Source organism: Gossypium hirsutum, chromosome A10, assembly GCF_007990345.1.
Source record: "Gossypium hirsutum isolate 1008001.06 chromosome A10, Gossypium_hirsutum_v2.1, whole genome shotgun sequence".
Lineage (NCBI taxonomy): Eukaryota > Viridiplantae > Streptophyta > Magnoliopsida > Malvales > Malvaceae > Gossypium > Gossypium hirsutum.
This window is the reverse complement of record NC_053433.1, coordinates 111,788,868-111,810,201: the sequence shown is the minus strand read 5'-3', so window position 1 is coordinate 111,810,201 and position 21,334 is coordinate 111,788,868. Positions and strand designations below refer to the sequence as shown.

Sequence of the window (21,334 nt, the reverse complement as noted above, 5' to 3'; positions counted from 1 at the left end):
ATTTAGATTTTAGATACAAAAGTGAGTGTTAAAAATTATAATCACTTTGTTGTACGAGTTACTAAGATAATGAATTATGTCTTTGGACGAATTATGTCTTTGGACAGGACCCCATAAAATAAGAAAATTGAATTGTATAACATATTGTGTGTGTTTTTGTTTTTCTACCTTGTTCATACTTCATGCCTGGAGTAGTTGGCATTGATTTTTTATTTTTTTGGTAGAAGAAAAAATTATATTAAAATAAAACTAGTCTAATTTTCGTTGATTACATCAGACATTGCATGATAAGTGTCAATTTTCAATAGACGTCGCACATAGATCGGATATTCATCAAGGATGATTACTTGGTTCAAACTTCCCGAGATTTCCTTAGCCAAGCAGTCAGTGACTCTGTTGCCATCTCTCGATAAAAGTCTAAGCTTCACTTACCAATCCTTAGCAATCCAAGTGTGGAGCAATCTGACTTCCACTATATTGTTTACACAAGCAAAACCAGAACGCAAAATTTCTAATAAGAGAGTATTGTCGATTTCCACTTTTACCTATCGAAATCTCCGCTCTCAAGCTAGTTTCAACCGTTTAAGCATCTCCTTTTAACTTCTACATGATAGATATCAACCAAGCCTCTCATAAATTATCTAAAAGCTAGTTGGCATTGATTGTTAACACTACTCAAATTTATTTGTAAATATTAATTTTGTTCTTTCGTAATCAAACTATATGAATCAATGATCGATTCGATTTAACCATCGAACTAATACTGAAAACCTTAATAAATATCTACTTGTTAGTATATAATAGTAAAAAAAAAAACCAACGAATTACATAACTCCAAAAGGCAAACCAAAATGAAAAAATGCAGAGAACATGACTCTCTGCAAAGAGAAATAGAGAGAGACAGATACCTCATCATCGTCATTCTCATAATTCACCAAAACAGTGTTTTCGAGTTTGTGCTGTTCGAGGCAACAATATTGTAAAAAGAAAAACAAAATTGATTCACAAAGTTTTTATATAATAATGGTAGAAAATTCCTTGTATTTTCGAAAGAAAAAACAAAAATATTTATTATAAAAGAAAATCTGTGGAAAAAAGGAAGAAGCAGAGAAAACCCCATTATACTGACACCAAGATTCTCACACTTGATTGGTTCCAACACTCTACACGATAAACAGTATCCCTCTTTTTTATTCCATAATTAACATTAGGGTTTCCTTCCTTTATTTCATCAGTTGCCATTTTCTACAAACAAGGAAACCAAATTCCTTTTTCCTTTGCAGCCTTTTCTTCTTATACTCTCTCTCTCTCTCTCTTCCCCAAGGCTCTTTCCATTTCTATTGATCAAGGCTTTGCTTCCTTGGGTTTTTTCATATTATATTATTTTTGTTTATTGCTTCCAATGCTTTGTCCATGGAGTTGTTTAACTTTTGTTATTGTTTTATTACAGAAGAAGCATGTAGACATATTATTGCCATTGCATACTTTCATCTGTCTTTTTTACGTTACTACGTGACAAGAGCTACCTTATGTACTCGCATATATATATATGGAGAATATTTGTGGAGACTTTCCAACCACCTTTCAGACAAGCTTGTTTAAGTGTGAGATTATAGATTTTGTAATTTGTGTTGATTACTGAATTTGCTTTTTAATAATGAAAATTTTAATTATAAAAATATAAAATATTTTTATTTTAATTGAATAATCAATACTTTAGCTTCAACAAAATATAGAATTATTTGTTGGAAGAAGAGGTAAAGAGTTAGCATACTATTTAAGTGAGTTTAAGTTCGAGTTTTATAATTAAAAAAAAAAACTTAAAAAATATATTCTCATTTAAACTTCGATTGGAATAAACTCTAAAATAATCAAATTCCAATATAACTATCAAATAATAGGATATCAAAAGTCATAAACTAAAAGGAAAAATTAATATATTAAACACAGAATAATAATGAGATAATAAAATATTCCTATTTTTTCTTTATAGAAACATTACGGTTTCTCCTTTCCAATCTCCTTTTCTCCTTACTACAGCTCAGAAATGAGTAAGCTCGGATCAGGCTTATTTCAGACTTAAATTTTTTAAGGTTTAAATTAATTTGGGTTTGATTTTCTCGGTCTCAAATATGTTATAGATCACTTAAATTTTTTTTAAGCTCAGACCCTTTTGAATTTAGATTTTTTCGGATTCAAATTCAAATCAAGTCGGGTGAACTCTAATTGATTTAAATAATTTGAATTTTATAATTATAAATATTTTAATTTCGAATGTAATAATTTATTTTATTTTTATAGGATAACAACATAACTCAATTTTGCCTTATAAAAAGTATAAATTATGTATATTTAATAAAGTTCTTTTATATAAAATAATTAAAGTGCTTATTGTATGTAAAATTTATTATTTTATGATATTATATAAATTAAGTGTGAGATTATAGATTTTGTAATTTGTGTTGATTACTGAATTTGCTTTTTAATAATAAAAATTTTAATTATAAAAATAGTACATAATATATTAATTATTATCATATATTATTGCTTATTATTATATTGGTTGAAATATGCTTTAAGTCCCTATACTTTTCATACATTTGAAAGTTAACCCTTTTACTATATTATATTACTTCTACATCATACGGTATAGTATATAATATATATTAATAGTTTATATATATGCATAAATGATTAAACATTATAATATCACGCAATACTATATTTTTTATTTTAATTTATAATATAATTATAGTTATATATAACAGTAGTACATTATATATTAATTATTAAACATTATTGTTTACTATTATATTGGTCAAAATATGATATAAGTCCCTATACTTTTTGTATATTTAAAAATTATCCCTCCTAATATATTATATAGTGTTATATCATATCATATAATAAATTAATAATTTATATATATGCACTGATAATTAAACATTATAATATCATTTATACTATATATTTTATTATAATCTATAGTATAATAATAGTTATATATATGTATTAATATTTTTAGAAATAATTATATGTTATATTATTTTGTGTTAGTAATACTAATACATTATAATATATTATTGTATTATGTATTAGTAATATATCAATTGGTTTAAAGTCGGGTTAGGTAATCAGTTTCAATTTTTGGTAATAGTTATATAATATATTACAATATTAGCATTAAAGCTTAATTTTAATTATTTTAATTATTATATATTTTTTATACATATATAATTATAGTATTCAAATTATTTGTATTAAATTAATGTTTTTAAAAATTTTATTTCACTTTATAATTTAACATAAAAAATTATTATTAATTATTTTTCCTATTAATAATTTTAATATAAATATGCAATATGCTTATGAAACATTTTGAAAAAATATAGTCATTTATTTACATTTTATTTTTATTTTATATAACGTCATAAAATTATAATAATTATTAATACTTATTATGATTGTTCAATTATAAATTCGAGATTTTTTGGACTTTGGATTGAATTTATCTTGAAGTTAGGCCAGATTGATCTTGAGTTTGAATCTGTTACAGGTTTGAGCTTTCTCGAGCTCAATTTTATTACGGGTTCAGATTGTAATAAGTTCAAATTGGTACGAATGGACTTTCGAGCTTAGGCTTATTTTATGTTGATAATCATATTATGTTGATGTTTTTTTATATCATATTATATTTCAAGTTATATTTTTAATTATTTTTTAGTTTATATTTTTATCTTAAAATTATATTATCAATTAATATGATAGGACCACCCATTGCTCCCATCTTTCTCCTTGGAATTGCGATGGAAGAAAACAGTTTTCTAGATATAGTTTCATAATCACTGAACATAACAATGAATGTACTGAATTGAATGATTACTTTCTTTTCCTATATTTGTTAGTTAACCAAATTATTTCATCATGAGAAAAAAGAATTCATTCCAAGTAGAAAATTACAACAGATTAGTACAAGATCCATACCTCGAAACACTGAATTTATAAGCTCACCCTTACAGTAAAGGCCTGAAAGTAGAAAAGATAAAAGACCCGAAAACAGAACCGAAGCGGGCAACACCATCCGTTAACATACGGATCACAGAGAGAAAGGGCAGAGGAGGAGCACTACAAGCAGTGTCATGTTGAAAAGGCAAATCCACCTTGACGAAACAAAATATGGCAAGGTTAGAGGCAAAGGTCGGTGTCTTGTTGTCAGAAACTCACTCACCTTGAGGCAAAGACATTAACGATACGGTCCAAAAGACCTTGCAGACACGTCGAGATTCTCAATCCAGATCCTACAATCTCTTAACCGATCATACCATTCATTTTATTCACAACTCAACCACAAAATAACATCTTATTAACAAGTTATTATGACACTAAATATTAACAGAGTTATAAATTTATACAAAATTCATGTATAAATATAACTGTTCTATCTTTATTTATGTTAGATCAAAAAGTAAATTGATTATTTCTGTTAAAAATTTTATTTATTTTTACTGTTAAAAATTTACGTCGTTGATGAAATAACCAGATAATTACAAGTTATGTACCATATGCACCTCATGCTGACGTACATAAACTAGTCTATAATCTTAACAAAAATAATTTGCTAATCAATATATGCCTTTAAATAAAAATAAAATTAAGAGAAAAAATGTAATATGATCTATTAGGATATTATTATGGGATATTATCTTTTAGCAATTTGATTCCTAATGGGATATTATAGGATATTATTTCTTAGCAGTTTGATTCCTAATGAGATATTATAGAATATTATTATGAGATATTACCTTTTAGCAATTTGATTCCTATGTAACTACTACTGTATAAATATATATACATTTGAGCAAGGTTTTTGACACAATTTTTTTTTCATCATTCTAAATGGTTGGTGACAAGTCTTCTCCTCCTCCACCACCACCAGGGAGCGACACTACCTAATTTTACCGCTGAGCAATGATAGTCTCTGCTAGCGGTGTTCGGTATTAAACAATTAACTTCCACTCGGTTGAATGGTAAGTTTAAGAATAATTGAATTTTTTATATGAGGTGTTCAAATCATGTTACTGGTGATCTTATATGTTTGACGAATGTGAGAGATGTTGTAGCATGTTTCATAGGTCTCCTTGATGGCCAAACTGTGGTGGCTACCCAAGAAGGAATGGTTAAATTGACGAACAAAATTCACTTAAAACATGTTCTTTATGTTCCTAAATTAAACTGCAATTTAATTTCAGTTTCCCAATTAAATGATTATATGAACTGTTTTGCCCAATTTTCTACTAACATACGTGATATTCATGAACTTCATTTGAGGGAGCTGATTAGAACGGGTGAGAGATGGGATGGACTTTACTACTTTCGGCAAGTTTCGACAGTCAATGCAATTTCGGATGAAGCTTCATCATCTTTGGAACTTTGGCATAGAAGATTGGGTCACTCTTCCAAGAAAGTAGTAAATTATTTCCTTATGTTGGTAACTCTAGAGATCATTTGAATAAAGCATGTGAAATTTATCATCGTACTAAGCAGACTAGAAATAAAATTCCAATTAGTGAATAGAAAGCCAGTCGTATTTTTTAGTTAGTTCATTGTGATTTATGTGCGTTTTATGACACTCCATCTTGTGGATCTCATTATTTTTTTTACATTGGTTGATGATTTCTCTCATGTTGTTTGGGTATATCTATTGGTTAATAAAAATAAGGTTTTCAAAGTTGTCATGTCATTCATTGTTATGGTTGATTGTTAATTTTCTCAACAAATAAAGTGTGTTAGAAATGATAATGGATGGAATTTAATTGTCTCCAAGATTATTTTCTTGCAAATAACATTATTTTTCAAACATCTTGTGTTTGGTACTCCTCAACTAAATGGAAGAATGGAGAGGAAACATCAACATATTTTGAATGTAGTTCGTGCTTTGCGTTTCCAGGGAAATCTGTTGGAGTGTGTGTTGGCTGCTTCTCACCTCATTAATTGAACTCCTTCACCTCTTCTTCACAATAAAACACCCTATGAAATGTTGCTTGATAGATATCCTTTATTTGATAATCTTTGTGTGTTTGGTTGCTTATGTTTTGCTCATAATCAACGTTCTAAAGGTGATAATTTTCTTGCAGCTATTACTTCAAGGGTTGAGCCATAGTCTTTTAAAGAGGTTGTGAAAGATGCAGGATGGTGTGATGCTATGCAAAAGGAGATCTATGCTCTGGAGGATAATGACACTTGGTCTATGGAAACACTTCCTCATAGAAAGAAAACACTAGGTAGTAAGTGGGTGTACAAGGTTAAATATAACTCCGATGGAAGTATTAAGAGACTTAAAACTCATCTTGTTGTTTTTAATAATCACTAGGTAGAAGGAACTGACTATAATGACACTTGGTCTATAGAAATACTTCCTCCTGGAAAGATAGCACTGGGTAGTAAATAGGTGTACAAGATTAAATATAACTCTGATGGAAGTATGGAGAGAATTAAAACTCTTGTTGTTGTTTTTGGTAATCACTAGGTGGAAGAAATTGACTATAATGAAACTTTTGAACTTGTGGTGAAAATAGTGACTGTTCAGGCTGCCTTAACTATTACAGTTTCGAAAATTGGGAGTTACAGCAATGGATGTCCATAATGGCTTCCTGCATGGTGGTCTTAATAAAGAGGTTTACATGAAGCTTCCTCCAGGTTTTGCTCCTAATAAGCTTAGAATGATTTGTCGTTTGTGCAAGTCTTTGTATAGGTTGAAACAAACTCCTCGGTGTTGGTTTGCGACGCTTGTTACTGCACTGAAAGGGTATGAATTTCTTCAATCAAATTTTGATTATTCTCTCTTTACATACACTAAGGGATTTGTACACATTAATGTGCTAATTTATGTTGATGATTTGCTTATTTTTGGGAATGATTTCGTTGCTTTGAAAACTTTTATGTGGCATTTGAGTTCTTGCTTCTATATGAAGGATCTTGGTGTTTTGAAATATTTTTGGGGGATAAAGGTAGCTCATCACTCTTTGGGGTTATTTCTTTGTCAAAGGAAATATGCACTTAATATTATTTCGGAAACGAGTCTTTTGGGAGTAGAGCCCACAGGATCACCAATAGAGGAAAATCATAAATTAGCGCATGCTACAGGATGGGTACTTCAATATTGCACAGAATCTCGTATTTCACGAGCGTACTAAACATATTGAAGTGGATTGTCACTTTGTTAGGGATCTAGGATGGGTTGATTGCACCTTCTTATGTTTCGACCTTCATTAAGTTGGTTGACATTTTTACAAAGACGCTTGGTAAATCGCAATTTGAATATCTTTTCAGCAAGTTGGACATTTATGATCTGCATGCTCCAAATGGGAGTGTTAGTATATTATCTTTTAGTAATTTGATTCCTGTTGGGATATTATAGGATATTATTATGGGATATATTTCTTAGCATTCCTACATAACTACTACTATATAAATATATATACATTTGACATTTATCAACAAAACTCAAGAAATTACCTTATTCTTATCACGATCGAGGTTATAATTTACAAAATAGAAAGAAAAAAAAAAGAAAGAGAAGAGATTATCAATGTTAAAATTGGAAAATCGAACTTGAAGATGTTAAATGCTTCCTCTTAAAATTAATTATACAAATAAATTCCCATTCAAAACATTCACTTTTTTACATAGTCTCTTGAAATTGAAGAAATTACATTTTTAGTATGTATTAACTCTAAAATTGATTTTAAAAAAGAAAACAAAAAGTTTACTAATACCAAAATCGAAATCAATCTCAGTTCAAATATAATAAGTAGAAAAAAGAAATTAATTGTGGGTATAAATTTATGTGAGGCGAAAATTGGTATTGGTGGGCTTACTGTGACAGCAAAAGATTCTCATAAAGATATTGACAATTCGTAGGAGGATGATCACTTAAGGTTAGAATTATTACTGAAAGCCTTTGGTTAGTAGGTCATGGATATACAAATGGGGATATTCACAGTGCTGGGTAAAATAAGAAGCTATATCACTATTTGGGGTTAAATGCTACCGTGAAGGAACAACCAAAATCCAACCAACATATCTATAATTTAACCAACCTCTTTTATCCTTATTCAATAATTTCGGATTCCTACTTACCTCTAAACTATTTTTTTTCCTCTCTTAAAAGTATGGTAGAAATTCCTACTTTAATAACTAAATTATATTTTGTCCTTTCTACTCAAAATATAGATCAAAAATAAATTGATCATTTTATTATAAATATCATCTATTTCTATTGTTAAAAATTGATTCATATATGTCAACATGAGATACTCATGATATATAGCTGTAATTATTTGGTTATTTGTTAATCACACCGATTTTTAACAAAAAACACTAATTTTCTCTTTGATCTAGAGGTGAGCATGGGCTGGGTTTCAGCCGGGTTCAACTAAAAATTCAGGCCCGTTTGTTAGTCTAGAGTCTGGCCCGAAAAATAGGCCTAAAATTTTACCCAAGCCCGACTCGGATAAAAATGCTAAAACTCGAACTCGACTCAGCCCACCCACATTAATTTTATTTATTATTTTTTATATAATTTTAAAAAATATATAATACATCGAAAATACTAAAAACATCAAAATAAATATTTCCCAACAAATTCAAAATAAATTTTAAAATATATATATTAAATAACACTAAGATAGATGCAACTTAACAAGCAAATGTCTCTAAAATAATAACAAAATTAACAATAAAATAAGTTTTATACGATATCCAAATAATAACAACAAAATAGTAGTAACGTAATAGTAAAATGGTAGCAAAAAAAGGGGGAAAAAACAACAAGAAAATAATATTAAAAAAAGTAGATTTTTTTTGTCATTAGTGGATTCGGGTCGGGCCTGTTTGGGCTCGGGCCAAAAATGCCTTACCCGAGGCCCAGCTCATTTTTTAAACGGGTCTTATTTTTTTGTCCAAACCCATTTTTTAGACCTATATTTTTGTCCAAATCCTCGCACATTTCGGGTGAACATTCCCGGCCTATGATCAGGTCTACTTTAATCTAACGTATAGAAATTAATTTAGCAAAATGATGAAAAAATTTTACTTTTTTTTTCTTTAAAAGAATAAAAAAAAATCTACGAACACTTTTGTTTTTAAATGGATGGAGGCTAAATCAACAAAACCTCCTACCAATCAATTAATATAAATTTATAAGTGATGATTTCTCATTAATGGGTAGGAAATGTATAATTGTGAAACCAAAAACTAATTTTGACCAACGATATCAACTAAAACGCAAGATTTTAACCACTCCACTATGTTTTTATTTTTTATTTTTTATTTTTAAAATCTTTTGTCAATTTTTAAATCACTCAAACGATATATTTGTCGATTTATTTTTATATTAACATTGTCCTAATTAGTTTTTTTATTAATATAAATATGTTACATTATATTAAACCAAGCAAAAACATCACTTGTTTTATTAAAATAAAAGATTATTAGCATCTAGGATCATCGAACACATGTAGACCCTCTTTCCCGTTCAAGACCATTTTAGCTAGTCAACAGTTTGGTTATTCTCCCTTGAGACGCATGTGCACCAATACCAATCATGCATCAAAAGTTGCTGGATACACTTAATCAAAGCAGAACTCGACACTGTCAATGGAGTGTCTTGGAGAACCTTGATCACCTTCAAACAATCACTTTGAATCGTCGTCTTTTGATACCCTCGACCAGGAAGAAGAATTAAACCGCCCAAAATACTCCATAATTCGACACAAAAAACATCAATTTATATAATATTTTTTTAATAAAAAAATTAATAGAGGATTACAAATTCACTACGACACTGGGATGGTCCATGTAGTACAACATGGACCGTATAATTTGGAATCATAATGTCGAGCTTGTCTACCCAATTTCAACTCTTTTTAATATGTTATGATTAAATTTGACATTTTATGTTTATATTATTCAATCATTTTATTACTAGTGTATGCTAGTGTTTCAAGCATTTTATATTTCTCTTACACTTTAAGACATTTGTATCGTATTTGTGTGATTTTTTGTAATAATATTTGTTATTTTATTAAAAAATATATGTTTTAAACTTTTTTCGGTTGAGTTAGTGCTGTTTAATTTATGACATTAATTTTAATCAAATAATTTTATATTAATATAGATATAACTATTAATGTGTAATGGCTTTTAACAATTATAACTTGAAAAATATTGATAATTTTTTTTTTCATAATTACATTTAAAAATAAAATATGAAATATTTATTATTAATTTATTATATATATATGTTCAATATTATTTATTTGATGTTTAAAATTTTGAATATTTGCATATAAAAAATATTCATATTTATATAATTGAAGTATATATATTCCTAAAAAATATATATTTAAAGTTACAAATATAATTATAATTATAATTAATATATATCTAAATCAACTATAATCAAAATCAAGCATTACAAACTATACATATTCGAATCAATTATAACCAAAATCAAGCATTACAGAGCACAATCCAACTAATAAACGTTATATATCCGAAGCCAAACCAAGACATCTTTAGAGAGGACCCATACATTGTGAGGTTTAAGTCAGAATAGATCTAGAAAGAACTTGTAATGTTTTTGTCAACACTACCAAAACCTTGTTGGCATATATATTGGTAAAAATACAACAGAGGCCCTTGTACTAGGTGTTAGATTGCATTTTGCCACGTCTACTAAAAAATGGGCAAAATAGCCATTGTACACTAGATCAAAGAGCAAACTGACCCTTTTTGTTAAAATTTTCATTCATTTCCGCTGTTAAAAATTGACATAGCTAATAGAATAATCAAATAGTGACACGTGGTGTGCCATGTATACCTCATGTTGACGTATGTGGACCAATTTTTAACCTAATGACTAATTTATTCTTTGATCTAATGTATAGAGATTGATTTACATATTATTTTAGTAGAGAATGCAAAATTAGTATAACTTTTACCGATATATATTTTATTAAGACACTTAAAATTAAGCTAATTAGGTATAGATAATGATCAGAAAAACACCTTTAAAATCAAAACAATGTACCACTCAAAGCAAAAAGGGTACACTACTTTCATATTGTACAATATTATCAAACTTTTGATCCTTTTTTTCATATAATTAATTATTTGTACAAAAATAACTACTTTGAATTTTCATTTTCCAAGTAATATTAATTAAAATTAAAAGAGAGGAGAAGGTAGAAAAGAGGGATAGAGGAATCCAAGTAATTTCCAAGCAGATGAAGACAAAAAAGAGGATCAGAAATAGAAAAGCAACCTTTGCTTTTAAGACCCAGAAAAGGAGTTTTCAAACACCACATGCTTTAGCTTGGGAAATTGCGTGGTTACTAACCCTACCATTTTCTTCATATTTTCTATTTTTGGATATTTTCACCATTATTATTAACCCTGTTTTTTAAACTAAAAAGCTGTTTCACCTCATTCTCAATATTGCTAATTCAGTATTTCCCTTTTCTTTACTAATTTCCCACTAAATTATATTATTATCCATATAACTCATTTTATTATTTTAAACAAAATTTTGGACAATTTACCAAACAATACTCAACACTTAAAAAGGATAATTTAAAACACGTTTTTTTAAACATGTTTTTTTCGACCCTAATTCTGTGGGTATAATTTTATGTTTCTAACACTAACCTTTAATGGTCAAAAGATGGAGGAAGAAGGGATTAATTTCAACCCCGCATCTTCCATTTTTCCCTCTTACAAAAAAATAAAGCCTTTTGCCCTAAGTTTGCCTATAAAAACTACTGCTTTGCTTGTTTTATGCCAACTCAAAAAGTTCATTTGAGGAAAATAAAAAAACACCCACAACCCTTTGGCTCTTGTTATTTGATTATGACCTTCAAGCTTTGTTTTATGGCTTCAGATCTCCATAAATATCTTCCTTCTCCCCTTCTCTCCATGCCCTTCACTCAATACTTCAATCTTTCCCCCATGCCAGATATATATATGTATAGAGAAATATGAGCTTTTTGTTGAAGATCATTAACATCAGCATCAGCATCATCCCATTGCATATTGCACTGTTCCATGCATTGTCATCAAGCATGACATGCAACCATGCAAATGTTTTGGCATCCATGTATATATCATGTATGTGCCTGGCTCCCTGTATGCCATCCGCAGAACCTATCGAACAACGATGGCATCTGTGAATGGCGTATGAGGAGTCAAGCATATATTTCTACATATATATCTCCATCAGTATACTTCTTTTGCAGGCTTTACTGTTTTAATCTTCTTGCTTTCCAATTAAACTGAAGGGCTTCAAGGTACTTCATTTTCCTCATCCTCATCCTCATCTTCTTCTTTAATCTTAATATCCGTTATTAGGGTTTTTTTTCTTCTTCTTTGATATGACCTGGTTTTTCTTTTTGCAGAGAGGCACTAATTTCTTAAGCTTCTTGCAGTCTGCAGATATTTTGATTTTGATTTCTTTTTCTGTTTTTAATAATTTCCAAGAGGATGTATAGTGAAAATCCAAAGCTTTAAAAATTGCAGGGAAACTCTTTTAACTGTTCACTGACAATGTTGTAGGTTGTACATATGTGTACCTATGTTGCTTGTAAAAATTATTGTTATTTAGTACTCAAGTCTTGTCTGATGGATTTTTCATGTGATCTCTGCCAACTTTATCTTATCACTGTTTTCAAATAAATAATCTCAGTTCATAAATCATTCATTTAAATTAAGCTCTTATATACAAGCATCAAAAGCAAAAGGGATAATGGAAGTTCTTATGAGTTTTAAAAAAATGGGTTCAACTTAGTTTGAATGAAATTTACAGTAATATGATGCTCTATCTGTAACTTTTTTTGTTTAAAAACTGTGAATAATGGAAATAAGAAATGAATTTGATAATAGTATATCAATCTTCCATATTATGGCTTTTAACAATTTGATCCAATTTTATATATCTTTTAAATGCTTAATAGTTTATACAGCTGAACTCAAATTAAGAGGTTGTCACCACCCCTTAGAGACATTATCACATGAGCTAAGATTTTATCTCTATATATGCTTAAACTTGATAATCATTAACTCATATTCATCTGTAAGATGCCTCAAGCTTGACACTAAGAGATTAGTACTTGTAAGATACCCAAAAACAAGTAACCAATCATTTTTCACTTTAATCAGCAAGGCATGAAGTTCTTGAAACAGTTTCAAAGAACCATAAAGAAAAAGCAATTATAAGATTTGATCAACCCAAAACTCCGTCAAAAAAAATGTAACACCTTGTATTTGGAATTAAAGCCAACATCACCACATGCAATCGACCTGAAACGTTGCCACCATTCCATTTCGGGACGGCCACAAAATCTTGTCTCTCCAACCCCTACTCAAGAGAGTATATATGAGGCATGTCTAAGATGAAAGGAGATAATGCTTGCTGTACCTTAAAGAGCAAAGGAAAAGAGAGAGAAAGGGAAAATGCAAGCGGCGAACGAGGGCAAAGGGTCTCGACATTTAGTCACTATGTTAAGCGTTAAACAAAGTGTTTTTTTATTGAATTGATTGGATGGATGGATTTGACTATGAGGTTACTGTTTCTCTTTCAACAACAATATATCAAGAAATGGGTTCCATTCATTTAATCACACGATATTCCAATGCCTAAGGTTGTGCAGGTAGCCAGGTATACGATTCTGGATATGTCAGGTGGAGGAATGCAAGACTCTGCACAACACATGAAACACCATGCATCTTTACTTACCCATTCATTTCATTGACTTAAATCAATCAAATATCGAAAAAGTGTTTTAAGGGATGCACAAATGGATATACAGATAACAAGTTTCAATGTATTTGATTTGCCCATTGCATCCATTATATTAACAATTATTTAATGTTTTTCTAGGGTTCAAAAAAAGCTGAAAGGGTATTTGTTAGGAGAAAGTGCAAAGGACTATGATTATGGGGGGAATCTGAGAAAAAAAAACAGAAAGGAAAAATATTGGACCACCCTTTGTTTTGTTTGCTAGTATTATAATTTTGTTTTCGTTTATTCCTTTCTCATAGTCCTTGTTTTGTGATTGGGCAGCAGGAATACTGCAATTACAGTCAAAGCAGGTCAAAAGGGACAATTGGGTCAGGCATGACAAAAGGACCTTGTTTCAAAGGTAGTCGTTCGTTCACATATTTCTTTTAATGTTTTCTTATTTTTTTATTATATAAATTCTAAAACATCAATAATTTGTATTATCTCCCAAATAATTGTAGAATTTGTATTTATTTGAAATTTAAATTAAATTATAATAACAAAAATAATAAATACTTATAAAAGTATTATATTTCGATATTTTTCTAATTCGGTCAATTTCTACCTATCTACGTAAGTTAAGGATTTAGTTTTTTTTTTACCTTTTGAATTTTTAATATTAACTTAAAAACCATAGTTCTTAAATTCATTTATTAAGTTATAAGAATGTTATTTTTAAAATATTATGTGACAAATATATTATCGTAGCTGTAATGTTGCGTTAGTTATATCATTTTAAATAATGAATTTAACAATTATTATTCAAGTCAAAATTAATTTTCTTTTTAAATATAAAGATTAAATATGAAAATAGGAACTAAATCCGTAACTTAATAATAGTAAGAGGCTAATTAAAAAATGAAATAATTTTTTTTTGGCCAATTAAATATGTAACATGCATTGGACCACACAAGCCTTCAATTTTTTATTATATCAATTTTTTTATAATAAAAATTTGATTTCAGACTATTTTTAAAAAAAGTTAAACACCTGATCAATAAATCATAAAAATAATTTGGTTAGTGCTATTCCTAATTGAGTTAATATTTTTTGGTTGAAGCTCACATTATTCAGGTTCGCAGTTAAAACGTAATGCTTAGAACAATCAATTTACTCTGGAATTTTGTTTATCAAATTTTTTACTATTAAATTTGATCTTTTATATTTTTATAAGAAATTATGGGGTAATTATTTAGTAAATCTGTGAAATTTTTTTAACTTTATAAGTAGAGTTTAAATTTCACTATTTTTTTATTTTTTTAAATACATGGCAAAAAGAAGCTATTTACAATTATCATTAAAAAAAAGTAAGAAAAGTCAACTTAATATCTCCAAATAAAAATATATAATATTCCTTTTTATGAAGTTTGAAACTGAGGGCTTAACATTTTGGAAAAGCTTGAAGAAAATGAACGTGGATTTCCAATTTTAACATCCATGATATCGGTGATGAGCCCCGGGTCGGATATCTGCATGTTCCGAATATCGATTTCGTTGCACAACATCTTAACAACGGTGGACATGTAGGGTCGAAGCCGAGCTTTTTGTTGCACACACATTAACCCTACCTTGAGGAAACGATCCACGTCTTGTTCCCAGAACCTCATCTCGTTCAACACTGGATCCACCATATGCACCAACTTGTTTGATCTGTACATCTCCCATGCCTTTCATCACAAATATTCAAACCATAAAATTATTATGAATTGATTGATGTTAATGGAAATTGGGTGTCGGACCTTGCATTACTCTTTTTACTTTATTCTTCATTATTTTTGTATTTTAAATTACTTCAGCTAAGTGATACCAATTCTCTCACTTAAATTACAAAAACAATTTTTTCCCCTTAATTTCTTGGATTTTCATATACATACAGTAAAATTAAAAAACTCTAAAAGCAGTCAGTTGAGTCTTAACTTGATTAGTATGGGCATTGTTATTGATACAAAAGAACGTGAGCTCGAGTGCGCTAAAGCGCATTTTCCTCCTATTTTTGAGTTGAGGAGAATCTATTAGTAATTCTAAATATTGTGTCAAAAAAATGATTAGACTCAATAAATCTTTAATGTCAATTTTTTCTATTTAGGGGCGTCGAAACCCCTGCCAGCCTCCTAACTATGCCCTTGATCACTAAATGCATGATAAATAATTTAATTTTATTTGTAATAATGTGACATAATTTAATTGATTCATGATTATAAAATCATAAATCATCGTCAATACATCAAATATTAACGAAATGAAGGTTTAAAATTTTAATGTTTCATAAAAGAAGGAAAAAAAGAAGAAAAAGAAATATATACCTTCGGTACAAGAAAGAACTCGCCAACATGGAGATCAAAGTCAATTGCAGTTCGACCACTCACAATTTCTAAAAGTAGTACTCCAAAGCTATAAACATCTGATTTTTGTGTCAAGCGTCCACTCACAGCGTATTCCGGAGCAAGATAACCTCTTTAATAAAAAAACAAATTAGAAAAAAGAGAGAGGACATGGGAGGAAGATAAGATATATATGTATATATATACTTACAATGTACCAGCAACTCCAGTAGTAAGGTGAGTGACATTATCGAAAAAGAGACGAGAGAGACCAAAATCAGAAACTTTGGGGGCGAAATTTTGGTCCAAAAGAATATTGCTAAGCTTTATATCTCTATGCACAATATGTGGCTTCACCTCTTCATGAATGTAGGCAAGTGCTCGACCTATCCCTACTGCTATTTCTCTCCTTGCTTTCCAACTTAGCGTTGCTCTATTTTCCTCCCCTCCTACCACACGTCAATACATGCCAAATTTATGATTATACTGAAGTCTCATATACACATACATTTAAGGTACTAGTAAAAGTAATTATAAATGAACACGAAATTCTAAAAATAGAAAGAAATATACCAAGTAAGATATGAGCTAGACTGTTGTTTTCCATGTACTCATAAACCAGAAGCTTAGAGGATCCATCAATACACCCACCATGGAGCTTTACAAGATTTTCATGTCTAATATTTGAGATGGAAGCTATTTCAGACATGAATTCCCTGTCCCCTTGCTTTGATCCAGCTGATAACACTTTCACTGCTACTCTTCTTCCATCTTCCAGTATTCCCTTTAAGTTCCCAATCCAAAACAATGTTAGCCCTCAAAAAATAAAAAATTCTTTTTTTAATAAAAAAATGAAAATTCTTTGTTTTGACTGGCCGAGTCAAGTAAAAAATTTAGGTCTATTTTTAGATTTGGGCTCGGTTTGGTCTAAAAAATAAATCTAAAATTTTGTCTACATCCGATCCGAATAAAATGCTAAAACCGAACCAGGTCCAGTCCAACTTGGGCATATTAAAATTTTTTATATTATTTTTTTATAAAAATAAATTTTAAAAATATAACATATAAAAATAAATGTTTCCTAACGAATGAGAAAAAGTTAAAAAATATATATACTTAAATAATTTTAAGATAAGTGCAACTTAGCTAGTAAATATCTCTAAAATAATAACGAAATTAATAACAAAATTATAGTTATACGATAATCAAATAATAATAATAAAATAATAACAATATAATAGTAAAATGATAGTGAATTTTTTTTATGAATTTAAGCAAAGCCAAAAAAGTTTACCCAAGGCTCAACTCATTTAAAAAAACAGGCCTTATTATTTTGTTTAAATTCATTTTTTAAACTTATATTTTTGTTCTAACTCTTCCGATTTTTGAACAAAAACCCAGTCCATGGATAAGTTTGAGTTTAAAATGGGTTCCGGCCCACCGTGGCGGCTCAAATGGTTGAGTGCAACTCTGTCTTTCGCTATCATGATAATCACCGTACTTAACATGAAAATGACACTTAAATGCTTTAAATATATTATTTAAAATGAATTTATTTTGTATAATTTAGGAGAATGTTAACCAGAGGTTTGTGGCAATGATTATGATAACATTCATAGGACAAAAACATATTAAATTTAAATATTTTAACAAATTAATAACTAAATAGTACTCGACCAGCATCATTCAAGCAGACTTTATTATTTATAATTTTGATACATTAGAGAGTGATAATGGTTGTATTTGATGCCATCCATCACTTTGTTGAATTGGTAATTAATTATTGTCGATTGAGTCTTAACTCGATTGGTATGAGTATTGTTGTCAATGCAGGAAGACGTGAATTGGAATGCATTGAAGCGCATTATCTTCTTTATTTTTAAATTTGAATGCATTGAAATGTATTAAATATTTATATTATTTAACTTAATTTAAACAGATGGAAGCATTAGTTAGGAAAATCTATAATTATAATAATTAAGAATCTTTTGTCATTTTTAATATATTGAAGGAAAACATTTCAATGTATAATAACAACTATATTATTAAGAAAGTGGTTGGGTGACCAAATTTAATGTTAGTAGATGAAACGATATCAGCTAAATTGAACAAATGAAATAAAATTCTAAATTAGATTAAAATAATTTTATAAGACAAAAAGATTAAAATGTCATCTAGTATGAAATTCTATTATTTTTAATTGGATTTATTCATTAAAATATTCATAAGGAAATACCCCCTACCTAAGCAACTTCAATTCTTTTAAATAGTCGTTTTGTTTATCTTAGGTTATATTTTAGTCATGGAGCCGTTAATTATCGTTAACGGTGTAATAGTAAGATGATGTGGCATGTTAAATCATCATTTCGGAAGAAAATTTTAAGTTAAATTCTATAAAACAGTAACCTGACCACTTTTTTTTCATTATCTTTTGTTGTTTCCTCTGTTTTCCTCCTTTCTTCATTTTTTTAAGCATAATTTTTCTATATTTATCATTGGTTAAAACTAGTCCACATGTTCGCCTCACTCGAAAAAATTAAATTGTTTTAAAAAATAAAAGTATAGGGACTATTTTTAACAAATAAAAGACATAGAAAAACTATGTTAAAAGAAATGGAGAAGGGAGGAAATCAAAAGGAGAAGCAGAAGAAAATAAAAAAAGAAAAGAAAAAAAAAGTTAAAAAAACATAAAAGAAAAAAATTAAATAGTTAAAAAATGTGGAACCAGTTGTATAAATTAACCTAAAAATTTTATTTAAAATGATGATTTAACCTGTCACATCAGCTTACCCCGTTACACCAATAATGACACTTAACAACTCAGTAACTAAAATGTTACAATGTGATAATATGAATAAATAATTAAAATATAACCTAAGATAATAAAAATGACTATTTTAATAGTTTACCTTCGATTTTCTTTTATAATGAATGCTCTTTAAAGCATCTATTAATATTTTTTTATTATAATTTATAGCTAACACCTAATCATAATAAAGAAGTCAATGCATGAACCTAAGTTTTTTTTTTAATTTTCATAAAAAATAATTAATAAGATAAGGGTTTTTTAAAAGACCGAGTATTTGATATTTTAGAAATTATTCTTTTTATTCTACAAGCAATTTTAAAAAATTGATATATATATATTTTTTAAATATCCATTTTTAAAAAATATACATTTGTCAACTTTTAATTTTAAAACTCCATTTATAGCGTGTATTGAATATTTTCCCATTCTAAAATATCCAAAGGCCAGTAATAGTGATTAAACCTCACATTCTAAGAATTTTTCAAAGAGATAAATGACTGATCACTAAATATGTTTTATTTTATTTTCATGAGTGATGGTCAAACTCCGCCACACAATTAAGAGCCGATCTACCATCACGATAGACCTTGTGATTTAAAATATATATATTTTAATTTATTAAAGATGAATTTTAAAAGGGAAAATTATGAGGATTTTTAAAAAAAAGAAAGAAAAGAAAACTACCTTATAAACAAAACCAAATCCACCTTCGCCAATTTTATTGGAAGATCGAAATCCACCAGTTGCAATTTTCAATTCATCATATGAGAAAGCTTGAAGGTTCCAAAGAGCTTGTGAATCTGTGGGGACATGAAATTCCATCATAATAAAATAATAATTAACCTAATTTGTTTTAAAAAAATTTAAACTCCCAACTAACCAAAAATAAATAAACATTTTTTAAAAAATATAAAAAAAAGAAAATTTATATAAATGATGATGGTGACCCATGATATGCATGAATAATTTTTAGGAGAGTCAACTTAAAGATAACGATACTTTAAAATTCAAATATTATATAAATAAAAAGGAAAACATATTTTTTTAAAAATTAAATTCCATTTATATTTTTCTTTGTATTTTTTTAAGATAATTTTCTTTAAATTCATTACCAAAAAAATTTAAGCTTTATCACGCTTTTTTCTTAATCTTAATGATTTGAACTTTTGAACAAACTTGATGAAATAAATCAACATACATTGCATTATGGATATGAATATATATATATATATACATAGAAAAAGGATTATATAAAATTGTAATTTCATGTCATCCTTATCATTTCTAATTGGAGAATGACATATCAAATTTGGTTTTTTAAAAAATTCAAATCAAACTAAAAATGCTAAAAATCAGGATGAAAAATTTGATATGTGATTCTCCTATTGAAAAGGAATAACGATGACGTGGAATCACAGTTTCATGCAATCTTTTCTTATATATATATATTTTTTAGATGAAAACAATATTTACATTCTTGGGAATCGATAAACAATGAAAAAAAAAACATTTATACTCATTTGCTTAAGTTTTAGTTCAGTTGACATTTTTGTTATTACATTAATATAAATATATGAATTTGAAGACGTTTAAACATATTTTTTTCTCTAATTTAAGAATTGAGAAGAATATAAATAAAAGTAGACATTTTATAAAAAAATCTTTTTGCAATGTTTATAGTTAATACCATAACTAAATAAGAAGAAAAACATGTAAAAGTACAAAAAAATTAAATAGGAGAAAACCCCAATTTATATATGTATGTATGAAAAGAATTTAAGAAAAAGAAAAGAGTAGGAGAAGGATTAACAGGAAGGGTGTAGACTTGTTTATAAAATGAGCGATTGGTTTAGTCTTATAGATTTAGTTTAAATATTCATACCTTGTTGATGTGAAACGTTTTCTGAAGAGGAGAAGCAGTTGAAGCTTGGAAAACAAAAATTCATGATTTTGGATGATATCTTTACTATATCGTTCTTCTCAATTCATGTTTTCCACAAAGAGAAATTTCACTTGAATGTGAAGAAGTCTCAAAACTCTTGTATTTATATATGTACATACATAGCAATCATTGAAGGGAAAATATAATAATTTATATATATTTTTCAATTGGGTCATTTAATAATACATGTAATTTAGTCATCTATAGTAACCCATGGATGACAATAGCAATAAATGGAAAGCACAACTAGAAATACCCCTAATGAAATTGGACGGTTGAGATCTGTTTACTTTCATTTTTAACACCCTTGGATTGGATTTAATCAACGTGATGGGCACGTGGGGTGGCGGCCGCTGTCTATGTTGATGTATTTGATCATCCAATTTGATTTTGATTTTTTTCTTTTATGGGTTTAAGTTTTAATT

At 28.3% G+C, this 21,334-nt stretch overlaps 1 protein-coding gene and 1 long non-coding RNA gene across 2 annotated transcripts; one reads left to right on the top strand and one right to left on the bottom strand.

Annotated features, from left to right (window-relative positions):
- The first annotated feature begins 11,770 nt into the window (after nt 1-11,770).
- On the top strand, nt 11,771-12,690 carry LOC121207737 (uncharacterized). The gene is made up of 2 exons (XR_005902848.1): nt 11,771-12,347; nt 12,456-12,690. It is a non-coding gene; the product is annotated as an uncharacterized lncRNA (long non-coding RNA).
- A 2,452-nt stretch (nt 12,691-15,142) lies between these two features.
- Nucleotides 15,143-20,972, bottom strand: LOC121207736 (putative serine/threonine-protein kinase). Its single transcript, XM_041078104.1, has 6 exons — nt 20,850-20,972; nt 19,652-19,767; nt 16,732-16,942; nt 16,370-16,607; nt 16,141-16,291; nt 15,143-15,504 (listed from the first exon to the last, which is right to left on the bottom strand). The coding sequence occupies exons 1-6, from the start codon at nt 20,911-20,913 to the stop codon at nt 15,196-15,198; spliced, it is 1,089 nt and encodes a 362-aa protein (XP_040934038.1). The 5' UTR covers nt 20,914-20,972; the 3' UTR covers nt 15,143-15,195.
- Between the last annotated feature and the right edge of the window lie 362 nt (nt 20,973-21,334).